The sequence below is a fragment of the Chlorocebus sabaeus genome, chromosome 15, assembly GCF_047675955.1.
Source record: "Chlorocebus sabaeus isolate Y175 chromosome 15, mChlSab1.0.hap1, whole genome shotgun sequence".
NCBI lineage: Eukaryota > Metazoa > Chordata > Mammalia > Primates > Cercopithecidae > Chlorocebus > Chlorocebus sabaeus.
The window spans coordinates 10243129-10257271 of record NC_132918.1 but is presented as its reverse complement, the minus strand read 5'-3'; the positions used below and the strand labels follow the sequence as shown (position 1 = coordinate 10257271).

The following is a 14143-nucleotide window of genomic DNA, read 5'->3' as shown; positions in this document are numbered from 1 at the left end:
CCTGAGATTGAGGCAGGAAGATCACTTGAGCCCAGGAGTTTAAGGCTGCCGTGAGCTATGACCATGCCACTGCCCTGTAGCCTAGGCAACTGAGTGAGACCCTGTCTCTAAATAATAAGAATAATTATTATTATTATTTATACTATTTACTGAGCATCTAATACCTAATTTAGTCTCCACACCATTCTCTGATGTAGGTGGTATTATCCCTATTTTAAAAACTGAAGAATCTGAGGTTCACGAAGATTAGACAGCATGACTAGTGTCACATAGGTGCTTGACGGCAGCAGAACTAAGATTAATCCCGGGCTGCACTGCCTTCAAAAGCTATACTCCACACTCATCAGCTGCTGTTTTGATCCTTATTGTTCTCTCTTTGGGTTGTTTGCTTTGGTCCCAGAGACACGACACTTTTTTCTCATCTAAATTCACTGTTAGAACATCCATGATCTGCTTGTTTACTCATGATAATCCCTCCCCCTACTTTGAAAAAAAAAAAAGCGATATTCACCAGCAATTAAAAACCTAGGTTGCCAGGAACGATGGCACATGCCTGTAATCCCAACACTTTGGGAGGCTGAGGCAGGAGGATTGCTTCAGCTCAGGAGTTCGAGACCGGCAAAAAACCCCATCTCTATAAAAAAAATACAAAAATTGGCCGCGTATGGTGGTATGTACCTGTAATCCTAGCTACCAGGAGACTGAGGTGGGAGGATTGCTTGAGCCCAGGAAGTCGAGGCCACAGTGAGCCATGACTGCGCTGTTGTAATCCAGCCTGGATGACAGAGCAAGACTGTCTCAAAAAATCAAAAAACAACAACAACAACAAAATCCAACAATAATAAAAAAGATCTGGGACTACGAATTGAAGCTTTCTTTTTTAAAAAATCAAAAACGCTTATTACTTGGAGATTCAAAGTTATAAGAGCACATTATTTATAAGAATCCTTGAAGGCAATTTGTTGTTAAAATCATGCCACAGAGCTCAATACTTTAAATGCATAGTAAATTTTCTCTGGAAATGCTATTCACTTACACTGACAGCATTAATATCTGAGACATGTCCCGTGAAAGACTGTCTACACATTCCATCTCGAATATCCCATAATTTGGAAGAGGCATCACAAGCACCAGAAACAAATGTCCTCATGTCAGGACTCAGAGAAAGACTCATCACATCTCCAGAATGCCCAGTGAATGTGGTGGTCTGCTGGGCAGTTTCGATGTCCCATAAAGCACTGTAATTAAAAATAAAATACAACACTTAATGACAATGACCTCTTCTTATGTCAGTTCCTGCTACCACCCTCACACCCATAATCAGTGTGCTTTTGGAATAAACTTACCAAGTTGTATCTCCTGAACTTGTAACAATTTGGCTGTCATCTAAAAAACGACAGCAGGACAAGTACCCTACAGCATAAAGAGTAGCAAATTTTAGGTTATCATTGATTGAATAACTCAGCTACCATATGAAATAGCAATACATATTGTTAAAAATAGAATACTTGGGCAATGACATAGTTCTACTTTTAGTTACTTTTATAAATTAAATGTTATCAACAAACCATTCTTAGGCATTTACTGTGTTAATGACATTGTGCTGGGTACTCTGAAAGCTACCAAACTGAGCAAGACACCGCCCCTGCCACCTAAGACAATTACCTTGGGAAGAACTACAATCTATGGCCGACTGTGTTAAGCACCCTGGAGAAATACTTTTAAAATACTGTGAGAGGACGCCTCTGGGCGCACCACCTGTGAGTTAGCCCTGCTCTGCAAGGCGCAGTTAAAAAAATTTTTTTTCAAATAAAAAATATTTAAAAAAAATATATCGTGAGAAATCAAAAGAACAACAGTGAAGACTTTATGAAAGATGTGGCATTTGAATGCTCAGCATTCATCAGTGTTTCAAAATACGGAAATGTCAGGAAAACACCATTCTAGAGATTTTGTAAAAGCAAGGTCAAATAGTATGGTTAAAAATTCAGATGGATGGATACCAGATCAGTGGCAATAAATTCCTAATTAACACCATTAACCCAATACTACACTACTGAACTATGATGGGCACACTGGCAAACAAAGCAATACACGATCATGGTGAAAAGTATTTCACTAATGCACCTTAATGCATACTCTCAATTATATAATTGAGTACAGATGCCACAATCCCATAATGGTTATATGGCAGTAGAAAATGAAGAACATTTTATTTGCTTTATTTTTCATGAGTTTGAATTTTGTGCCATAAACTTATCATTTTTACAAAAACAATACAGCTATTTTTGAAAGAAAAACAAAATTATGATTGTATGACTATAAAAAGTTACTGTTTCCTTTGGTTCATAATAATTTCTATTCCCACCCGATTAATCCTCAGCCTTTAGCCAGCCGAACACAATCTGTTATTTGTCCTTGATCAGCACATTCTACACAAGGAATCATGTGTGGTGGGAAAGAATATTTAGGGAAGCTCACCTGTGTGACCCGGCAACTCTCGGCTCACTCTCACATTTCCCTCTCTGGTCTTTAAGTTATATATCGAGCAGATGTTGTCCAAGCCTCCACAGGCAACATAATTACCAGAGGGAGCATAAGCACAGGTCATCACCCAGGAGGATCTCAAAGGAATAGCATGCATCTGTAGGGCACACACCGGTCACACATCACTCAGATTACAAAAACCATCATCTATTGCATAAACCCATTTACAATGAAGTAAATATTACTAAAAATTAAATACATCTAAGAAAGATAAGTCAAATAGAATAATGGCTTGAGAAAGTGAACCATGAAAAATAAAATGCTAATGCACATTAAAATGCCTATTATTTTGTATTATCAAATCATTGAGTCAAAAAGTGCGCTTCTTGGAAATAATTCTCTTAATAAAGAACGTAAAGAAGGTTCAATGTTAATATATTGCCATTTGAAAAAATTAAGTGTAAAATGTTAAAGGTTTTAATAGAATTTTCATTTTTGTAGTAGTGCTCAAAATTCCTCAAACATAACTCTGAACAAGAACTAGGGAGATAATTAGCAAGTCTCAGAGTCGATTACATGAGTCTTCTATGAAAAGATGACACTAGCATCCCTCTATTAATAGGCCCTTATTCTGGGCTCTCATTCAAACAATGGTGATAGTTTTGCATTGATCTGGTCACAACGCTATCTGCTGCCTTGTTACCCTAACACCAATAATTTGAAAGTCAGATGGAAAAAAGTAAGGTGTATGAGAATACTACGGCTAAACAGTCCATACAGGGAATCAACACATGGCAGGATTACTACTATGCTCTCACTTAACCTAAAATAATATGCTTAAAATACATTTTTTTGTTTTATGAAAATATAGTTGAAAGATAACATGCTTAATGATGATTAATAAAGAAAAACTATTCTATTACAAAACTGTCTTAGCTTGCTTTAAAATCTCAATCGAGTTGAAGCTATTGTTTATTTCACAAAATGGTATTTTCAAATGTTTAATAAAAATACTAATATGTATACACAGAGTATAAAGGTCTTAAACTTATCAAAGTATTCCTGAAGCTTTTTCACTACCACTCAACAATTTTAAAGTGGGGATTCCTTCCAGTGGATGTATTAGGACCATCCACAGTCTATTACCCCCAAGAGATCTAAACAAGTTGTCATTTGCCTCCAATCTACTGTATCTTCTAAGCAGTCCAGAAGCACAAATCAATGCCTGGAGTGGGCCAAAGAAGAGCTTCACACTAGCCATGTAACTTATCCACAACTAGAAATTACAATCTCAGGGTCTTTGTCACATTAGGAAATGAGAATTTTAAAAATGTATATGTATAATGGTACTTTTTCTAATATTCATAAATTAAATATGAGCCCTCTAGTAAAACACAAAGTCATCTTTGGAAATAAAAAAGGGTTAAACATTAAAAGCAAACACTAAGACAAAAGAGAAGAACTAGATTAAAATAAACTATAATAAATTTATCCCAGGAAGGAATTTAAGTTTGAGGTAAAAGAATAAAGGAAAGAACTGGTAAACGGCCAAACAAATATAAGGTTATTTTAAAAGAATTATGAAGAAATTCTACCTTATTTGTTGTATAGCTATCCCAAATAATTAATTTTCCATCTTGGGAAGCACTGACTAGCAGCCTAGAGGAACAAACACAAAAATAATTTGACACTTAGAGGAAAAAAACAGCTTAAATTGGTTATGCATTGCATTAATGTAGAATAATTCAGAAAAAAATACAATCTTTCTAATTAAAAACTTGATACCAAAATATGTTCTTCCAACTTTTAAAAAAATGTATGCTGCATGCCAAAAATTTTGAACATATTTCATAAAATAAAATTTAGCAACTGACTAAAAATGTCTGGCTATGATTAAACTTTTTTGTCATAACAACATTTTAGTTATACAAGATTTGGAGGGATATTAGCTGACTGGTTTAGTACTTACTGACTTACTTAAATTTAATGACAAGAATGTACATAGTAGCCTAACAACCATATTTCATCCAATCTAAAAACACCAATTGAGAGCCTGAGAATATGACAGTACTAGAGGTACAATGCAGGATACATCTCCTGCTCTTGAGGCCTCTACCATCTGGTGAAGATAAGACATTTACTCATATTTATATTAAATCAAATAAGTAAAAACTGTCAGAAGAGGGGTATAAAATAAATACCACAGGAGAGTAAAGGAGGAACAATGGCTAGTTGAGTTAATCAAAAGAGAATGAGTCTTGAAAGAAAATGTTGAGAGCTAAAGACAGAGAAAAGGCTGTATTTTAGGAGAAAGCTTTAAGATCAATGACAGGTAGAAAAACACAGTGAGTGTTTCAGAAATTGTGAGTCTTCCAGTAGTACAGAGTTTGTGAGAAAAAGGAAAAATAAGGTGAGAAAAGCAGACTGGGCTTAAACTGCAGAAAGCTTTGTTAAGCTAAAGAGTATGAACTCCTAAGTAATTTTAGCCACTAAATTCGTTTTGTTTGGACTTTTTTTTTTTTTTTGGAGACAAGAGTCTCACTGTGTCACCCAGGCTAGAGTCCAGTGGCGTGATCTCAGCTCACTGCAACCTCTGTCTCTCAGGTTCAAGTGATTCTCCTGCCTCAGCCTCCCGAATGGCTGGCATAACAGGTGTGCACCACCACAACTGGGAAGATGGGATCTCACCATGTTGGCCAGGCTGGTCTCGAACTCTTGACCTCAAGTGATCCACCCGCTTGGCCTCTCAAAGTTCTAGGATTACGGGTATAAGCCATCACGCCCAGCCTTGTTTGGAATTTTTATTTTTCACCATGGTGTAAAATTCAAAAAATAAAAAAGGATATACAGAAAAAAATTTACAAAGCCCCTTCCTGGGCCTATCATCAGCCACCCAGTTATTTACCTTCCCCTAGAGGCAAATAACATTATCAGGTTCTCAGGTAGCAATCACTACAAGGTTTTACAAAAGGGAAGATCTATCTGATAGTGGCGTATAGGATGGAATCTAAAGAAAATTCTTTAGAAATCAATTGCCATCATCAGCATAAGAGTTAAGGAGAACATTAAGTGATGGACTGACAATACGATGGGTGGGAAGACTATGTGAGATAGATTCCTGGGTGATAGTTTCATTTTTCTATGAAGATTAACAGTCTTGAGAAAATGTTTAAGGAAAGCAAGAACCATAAACACTGTTTCATGTTATTATATTTTGAATTAAAAATTTGCTTTATCAACAGGTAAATTATTTTCATCTTTTCAACTCCTTTAAGAAAAAGAGTAAGATATTCGGCCAGGCACGGTAGCTCACACCTGATTAATCCCAGCACTTTGGGAGGCTGAGGTGGTTGGATCACCTGAGGGGCAGGAGTTCAAGACCAGGCTGGCTAACATGGTGAAACCCCCTCTCTACTAAAAATAGAAAAATTAGTCAGGCATGGTTGTGGATGCTGTAATCCCAGCTACTTGGGAGGCTAAGGCAGGAGAAGCCTTTGAACCTGGGAGGCAGAGGTTGCAGTGAGCCGATATCACCCATTGCACTTCAGCCTGGGCAATAAGAGTGAAACCCTGTCTCAAAAAAAAAAAAAAGAAAGAAAGAAAAAGATGAAGACATTATGTCAGTTGTCAATTGTATACTTTTATGTATCCTTCCTAAGAGACACATGTTCTATATTATTGTGGTCAAGTACCCCAATTAGAGCAACAATTGAGGCTTCTTCTACTTTACAATTTTAGTGTCTCCTGGGAGAAGAGAATACACGTGCAACTTCTATTAAAAAACAGAAGTTTCTCAGTTTAGGCATTTCCCATTAAGATTAACCAAATCAAAGAAACAAGTAAATCACTGTGGCAGCAGACACACCTGCTATTGCCAGACAATGGAAAAAGCACAGGCTGCACTGTAGCCTTATACACATAGTGAATGACAGTGATGAGCAATCTATGTAACTGCAGGCCAGGTGGCAGCTGTGCGTGTGCCCGTGCACCTGCAGACAGTCAGCTTGCACATTCAAGTACACGCCTTTCTGTGATGGGGTCAAGGGAGTAAAAGATGTATTCAATAGAAATAACTTTGTTTGGTGTAATTTCCATTATTTGCGAATTTATGCATTAAGTACCTATAGCAATAACCGATAACTTGCACATAAAAGGTGTTGAATAAATATTTGCTTATTAACTGAAATCTCAAGGTTAATACACAGGAAAAATGCTTTGAGCATATTTTAAAAACACAGAATGTCTGCAATGTCCCACTACAAAGAAAAGGAATCCTCTTCTAAACAGTTGTCCTGGATTCCATATTAAAAATTTTTTAACTTTTAAAGAGTCAATTAATATTCTCAGTGAAAGCAACATGTTCCTTCATCCGAGATGCATTTTCTGCAAATGCTTCATGAATATACTCTTTTTAAACAAAGAAAATGCAAATGATAGTTCTTAATGAAAATAATTCTGCGACAGTTTAAAAATGACAGGTAATGACAGGTACAAACCTGGAATCGTATCCCCAGTGCATAGCATAGATTTTAGCTAGGTGGCCCCTCAGTGTACGTCTTGTTCGCATTTGTATTCGACCCACGGAGTCCATATTTGATGTAATCTTTCGAAAGCAACAAAAATGTTATTCTTTACCTTAGTCATGGTTCATGAGATAACTTGAACTAGAAACAGTGAGGAGTGAAAAAAACAAACATAAAGTACATTTATAGTAATTGAAGGTAATTTAATAGATATAATTCCACAGAGCCGTTATGGGATCAGTATGTTCATGAAAATTATGATTAGTTTAAAATAATCCTACGTGCTATTATAAATAATATATAAATATATAATAAGAATGCCTTCTGCAGACTGTTAACTAAAAATAGATAAACCTCTATGCTTTAGTAAAAAACCAGCCACAAATAAAAATCTAGTAGCAAATGATCACAGTAAACATTTATAATTTTAACTGTAAGAAAGCTAATTTTATATTTGTAAAGCACATAAAATACTTCCTTAATAATAATTATCAATATTAATTAAACACGAAGCCTTCCAAAGATTTTTAAAATATTAGTTTTCTTGACCCCTTTTACTATCATTCCCAACCTACGAGTTTTCACAAGGAAAAAAAACACTTAATTCGGGTATACCAAAAAGAATCAGAAACTATTTAAAAAGAAGCATAAACTATATGAATCTATATATACATATATACATACATAAATATATATAATCCTTTTTTTTTTGAGACAGAGTCTTACTCTGTGTCCTAGGCTGGAATGTAGTGGTGTGATCTTGGCTCATTGTAAAATCTGCCTACCAGGTTCAAGCGATTATCCTGCCTCAGCCTACCAAGTAGCTAGGATTACAGGCAGGCACCACCAGGCCCAGCTAATTTTTTTTTTTCTAGTAGAGACAGGGTTTCACCATGTTGGCCAGACTGGCCTCAAACTCCTGACCCCAAGTGATCCTCCCACCTCAGCCTCCCAAAGTACTGGGATTACAGGCATGAGCCACCATGCTTGGCCTTGAATCTATATATATACACATATGTGTGTGTGTGTATACCTATGCATACATATATATATGTACATATATATATATATATGTACATATATATATATATATATATTTTTTTTTCTTTGAGACGGCGTCTCACTCTGTCACCCAGGCTGGAGTGCAATGGTGCAATCTTGGCTCACTGCAACCTCTGCCTCCTGGGTTCAAGTAATTCTCCTGCCTCAACCTCCCGACTAGCTGGGATTATGCCCAGATAACTTTTTGTATTTTCAGTAGAGATGAGGTTTCACTATGTTGGTATAGCTGGTATATTTTTATAGCATTTATTTTTCCATAGACGTCTATTTTAACAATATATTTTAAAAAGCACTCGCACTGTATAGCATTTGGCAAATTATAAAGTGCTTTTACACAGAGATTTCATTTAACTTTTTTCAATTAAGTACTAATACAAGGATCTGTCTTTTGCTTCAATGTCAAATTATTTTATGAGTTACCAAAATGAAATAAAGAAAAACAAAACTTTACCTGCACAAGCGTTGCATCATTACATGCTTTCCGAGCATCCTGAAGTAAAGAAGGATGATTATAATGCATTTAGAAACCTGTGGAATGACTACAGTGATACTTTTATTGAAAATGTAGATTTGCTAATTTACTTTTCACTATACCACATAATCTTTAAAAAATGTTTTAACATAAAAACCATAGGACCTAAATCGAACCATTTTAACCATTTTAAGGCATATAATCCAGTGGTTTTTAGTATCACAATGTTGTGTAATCATCACCACTAATTACAGAACATTTACATCACCCCAAAAAAGAAACCCCGTATCTCCTAATTCCTTTTTCTCTCACAGCCCTTAACAATCACTAATTTACTTTATTTCTCCATGGATTTGCCTCTTCTGAACAAAATCTGAGAGATGTCAATAAAAATTTGAGAGACCTCAAATTTTTATACAAACTGAAAAGGATTATCAAAAGGAAGATGGTGCAGCAGAAATTAACAAAAAATCAAAGACTTCAAAGACATATTTAATAAACAAAAAAAGTTTTAAACCAAACTTAATCAGTTTTTTTTCAAATTTATCAGTTAACAAATTTAGGGGATTTATACACATAGAAAAATAAGAAATGCAATTAAATCCTTTCTGCTAGACTGAAACTTTTTTCCACAAAGGTTACAGTAGTATCCTCTTCAATTTTTTTTTTTTCCTATACAGTGTTTAAGTACTTGCATACTCCTGGGCAAGAAGAAGGCACACAATGTTTGCTGAATAAATGTCCCAAATGGACAACTTGTTCCAGTCAGCCAAGGGAAAAATGCCTGCTTCAGCTCACAGCAAACACTGGATGGCGGACATGATCTTTCTGGCTGCCCTTTCAACCTATTTATAACCACTTAGAATATTTCTAAGTAAGGGTGTTCACAAGCAGTGGCACAAAACATATGATTTTATTTTTTCATTCTTAGCCAAATTGTGGGTTTAAAGACCTCATCTGGTAAAGAATAATGTAGCCCACTTTCCCATAATGAAGAGTTTCCAGAAATGACAGTGATGGACCTGGACCATGTTCCAAAAATGGCAGAGTTGAAGACCAAATTCTTAAAAAAGGTTCTTTGACTTCAAGCTTTATGAAAATGAACTATAATTGTTTAGACTATCTTTTTAAATTTAGTTAGTTGTTAAAAAAACTTGGTTGAACACTATGTGTCAGGCACTATTCTAGGCACCAACAGACACCAAAGTCTGCCCTCATTGAGCTTACATTAATATTAGTAACACAATTTAAAAACTGCAAATGGAAATTACTGAACTACGGTGAAAATTGGTAACAAAAATTATCATGTTGGAACACAAGAATTCTACAAATATGTTAGCAGCAGTTATGTGCAAAATTACATTATGCAAAGATTCTATTTACACTGAGAACTCTCTCTTACGAACACTATTATGCATTATAAAACAGAATATAAGGCCAGGCATGATGGCTCATGCCTATAATCCCAGCACTTTGGGAGGCTGAGGGGGAAGCACGGCTTGAGCCCAGGAGTTTTAGACAAGCCTGGGCAAACAATGAGACCCTGTCTCTGAAAAAAAAGAAAAAAAAAAAAAAGAAAGCAGAACAAAACAAACAAAAAACACCAGAATATAAAGTATTCCCAATTAAAGGCTGAATTCGTACTGTCCAGCACCACAAGAAACACAAAATCTGGTAAGATCTTTGTGCAAGAGAAAGATGATACATACTTTTTTCCAAATCAAAGACATAACAATTACACAAGAAAACAAAATGTTTTCTCTATTTGCATTTTTTAAAATTTAAAACAAATAATCTACTACAATACATAGTAAATATATATTATACCATGTATTTACACCATAGTAAGGTAAAAATATAGATCATATTTCTGGGTGGGAGGAGGAAGAAAGGAAAGATTTTTTTTTTTTTTTGAGACGGAGTCTCGCTTTGTTGCCCAGGCTGGAGTGCAGTGGCGTGATCTCGGCTCACTGCAAGCTCCGCCTCCCGGGTTCAGGCCATTCTCCTGCCGCAGCCTCCAGAGTAGCTGGGACTACAGGCACCTGCCACCACTCCTGGCTAATTTTTTTTTTTTTTTATGTTTAGTAGAGACGGGGTTTCACCGTGTTAGCCAGGATGGTTTCGATCTCCTGACCTCGTGATCCACCCACCTCGGCCTCCCAAAGTGCTGGGATTACAGGTGTGAGCACCGTGCCCGGCCGGAAAGATTTTTAAATATAGTGTGACAATTAAACTAAGAAAAGTATGTAGTATTTTACATATGTGTGGTTACTTGAAATCATGGGAGGAGATGATTTGGTGAGCACCTGCGCCCACGACATTGTGCTTGGGATGCTAGTGAGATATGAAGATGATTAAGACACAAAATTATCCATTTAGCTACAAACAGTAGGGGTAAATGTGCACAAGGAACTACAACACAAGGCAGACCGTGATCAGCTCTATAACAGAAGTCCAACATGCTGCACGAGTAAAAATCTGCCACTTGCTGGCAGTAGACTAAGTCCTCTATGTGTTATTTCACTTAATCCTCTGCAGAAACATATAAAGTGGGGTACTGGTACTCCTGCTTTACAGCAAAGATACTGATCATCAGTGAAGTTAAGAAACTTGGCCAGACGCGAGAGCTCACACCTGTAATCCTAACACTTTGGGAGGCCAAGGCAGGCAGATCACAAGGTCAAGAGATCGAGACCACCCTGGCCAACATAGTGAAACCCCGTTTCTACTAAAAATACAAAATTAGCTGGGCATGGTGGTGTGCGCCTGTAGACCCAGCTGCTTGGGAGGCTGAGGCAGGAGAATCGCTTGAACCTGGGAGGCAGAGGTTGCAGTGAACCGAGATCACACCACTGCACTCCAGCCCGGGTGACAGAGTGAGACTCCATCTCAATTAAAAAAAAAAAAAAAAAATTGATAAATCCAAGTGGAGGGCTCTTGGAAGATTAGGACTCAACAGAATTTCCAAAGAGCAAAATTGGCTCAGAGGTAGTATAACTCCAGGCCAAGGGAACAATTTGATAAAAGGTAACAGATGAGAAAGAGTAATGCCTGTTCAGGGAACCAGACTAGCATGGCTACAGCACAGGTCACAGGAAAGGACATTAGTAACTAAGACTGGGAGAACCCACTTTAAGTTCTAGCAAAACACACCTGGTCTGAATCCTGGATCTGTTACCTTGGCAATTTATTTAATTTCACTGAGCCTCAGCTTCCTGAACTATTAAATGAAGTAACACCATCGACTTCACAGAGTCGGTGTGAGGATGGGCATGTGGCCACGTGGTTTAGCCAATCAGCTGCTCCTGTTCAGCATCTGGAGTAAGTGACACAAAGTAGAGAAGGCAGAAATTCCTTCCAGTGGGTGCAGTAACATCGAATTCAGAGATGAGCCTGCAAAGCCTTCTGTGAGTATCCCAGGCAAAACAAATCTCTCCTTTGTTCTGAAATTTGTTCAGATACCTAAGGTTTCAACTCATAATTCTTACTCACATCGAAATAATTAACTTTCTTGAATTCCTGGCAATAAGTCTGTCTGGTTATGACTTCACTCAGAATCAACACTTTTCTGGTGAATGTTCTTCATTCATCCCTGTTTTTCCTAATCCTTTCTTCTCTCTTCTTGTATCATTTTTGTAGAGATTTGATTTTTGGAGACAGGGTCTTGCTCTTTTGTCCAGTTAGAATGCAGTGGTGTGTTCATGGTTCACTGCAGCCTCCAACTCCTGGACTCAAGCAATCCTCCCGCCTCCGCCTCCCGAGCAGCTGGGACTACAGGCGCAAACCACCACACCCGGCTAATGTTTTTCTGTTTAATGTTTAATGAGTCTCCCTATGTTGCCCAGGCTGGTCTTGAACTCCTGGTCTCAAGCAAACCTCCCACCTCAGCCTTCCAAAGTGCTGGGACTACAGGCGTGAGCCACTGCACCCAGCCTACTCTTCACTTTTAAATTAGATAAATTCTTCAGAAACAGCTATTGCAAGAGGTTCAAACTGGGAAAAGCCGTAGCTGTGTTCCAAGTTATGAGATTCTCCCTGCTTACCCTTGTACGTTGCTTTAGCCTTTACTTTTCTCTGGGAAAAGGAGGAGGCAGCTGCCAGGCTACTCACAACTCAAAGCCTCTTTCCTCCACCCTGCTTACCGCCAGGCTTCCTACAAGATGGCATGTCTATATCCTTTCATTTTTAGCTCTGCCTTCCTTGATATTTCTCAGTGCTAATGAAGCCCAAGGAAGCATCTGTTCCCATTGTTCCAAAGAAGGGACCGTGGTGCTGTCTCTTAGAGAGTGCTCCCCACGCAGACGCCTCCTCTCAGAGCATCTCCACGTGCTGCTGCTTCACTGCATTTGGCAACTCCTCCCCATCCTATTATGCTTTGAAGATCTAGTGTCTTTTAATTTTGTTAAAGATGGAGTTTGTAGTTGTTTCTTATCCTTACTGTTTTGAGTTGATTCCAAGAGTAAAAGGTGTCAGACATGTTTTGATTCTGCCACTAATAGTTTTGTTTTGTTTTTCGGAGACAGAGTCTCACTCTGTCACCCAGGGCTGGAGTGCAGTGGCATGAGCTCAGCTCATTGCAACCTCCATCTCCACGGATCAAGCCATTCTCCTGCCTCAGCCTCCCGAGTAGCTGGGATTATAGGTGCATGCCGCCACGCTCGGCTAATTTTTCTATTTTTAGTAGAGACGGAGTTTCACCATGTTGGCCGGGCTGGTCTTGAACTCCTGACTTCAGGTGATCCACCTGCTTCAGCTTCCCAAAGTGTTGGGATTACAGGCATGAGCCACTGTGCCCAGCCTAATGATTTTCTGCAATCTAATGTACAGATTAATATTTTCCTAGTGTATTACATTGTGACACTATCTACATTATTGTTTTGTACCAAAAATCTATGATTCTCGCCATGTAAATCAAGAGAGAATTATGTCTGTCTTTCATAGAGGTCATTCTTCTACATAGGTACTTGTTTGCAATGAATTTTGAAGAGTTCATTTCGAGACATGATAAACACAAATAGACCTTAGTTCTTACTTCACATGTGAGAGAAAAAAGACCATTTCTAGCCTTCGAAATCATTTAATATAGACTGATAAATAGGCAAATTTTGTAGATTACTGTAAATAAGTGTTAACATTTTGAAATGAAAAGGTTTTACCTGAATCTGATTCCGCAGTTGTTCTGCTTCTTGCCTCAACTGTTCCAGTTCACTCATTTTTTCAATTTGTTTACCTCAGGAGCTAATAAGTGAAAACAGCTGTTAAAAAACAGAACAAGAGAAAGATTCAGTTCTGTATTTACATCTTCATCTAATTTTACAACACTGACATATAACTTCTTTTTGGACCTTCTGAAATTCAACGGAGGTAGTCAATTATTAAGGGAATTTAAAGATGCTTAGTAAATACAGATTGAGGTTATTTACTGAAGGGTTTTATACAAGAACATGATCAGACGATGGAGGAGAAATTGCAAGTTGTAGTATTCAAGGCTGAATTATGGGGAATTGGCACCAGAATGGAGTCCAGTGAGAAATATTTTACAATAGTTCAGGAGGACACCAAGAGACTTCCCCACTTGGATGTCTGGATTGGTACCTCA

The 14143-nt window shown here is 37.5% G+C and overlaps 1 protein-coding gene across 1 annotated transcript in view; it reads right to left on the bottom strand.

The window, feature by feature from the left end:
* GNB4 (G protein subunit beta 4) overlaps nt 1-14143 on the bottom strand; it is a 58645-nt gene that overhangs the window by 17722 nt on the left and 26780 nt on the right. The window contains exons 2-8 of the mRNA XM_007972033.3: nt 13701-13799; nt 8524-8562; nt 6984-7090; nt 4083-4146; nt 2482-2644; nt 1347-1413; nt 1037-1238 (exon numbers count right to left, since the gene is read on the bottom strand). Of these exons, the coding sequence (XP_007970224.1) occupies nt 1037-1238; nt 1347-1413; nt 2482-2644; nt 4083-4146; nt 6984-7090; nt 8524-8562; nt 13701-13757 (699 nt within the window). The 5' untranslated portion in view covers nt 13758-13799. The remainder of the gene's footprint in view (nt 1-1036; nt 1239-1346; nt 1414-2481; nt 2645-4082; nt 4147-6983; nt 7091-8523; nt 8563-13700; nt 13800-14143) is intronic.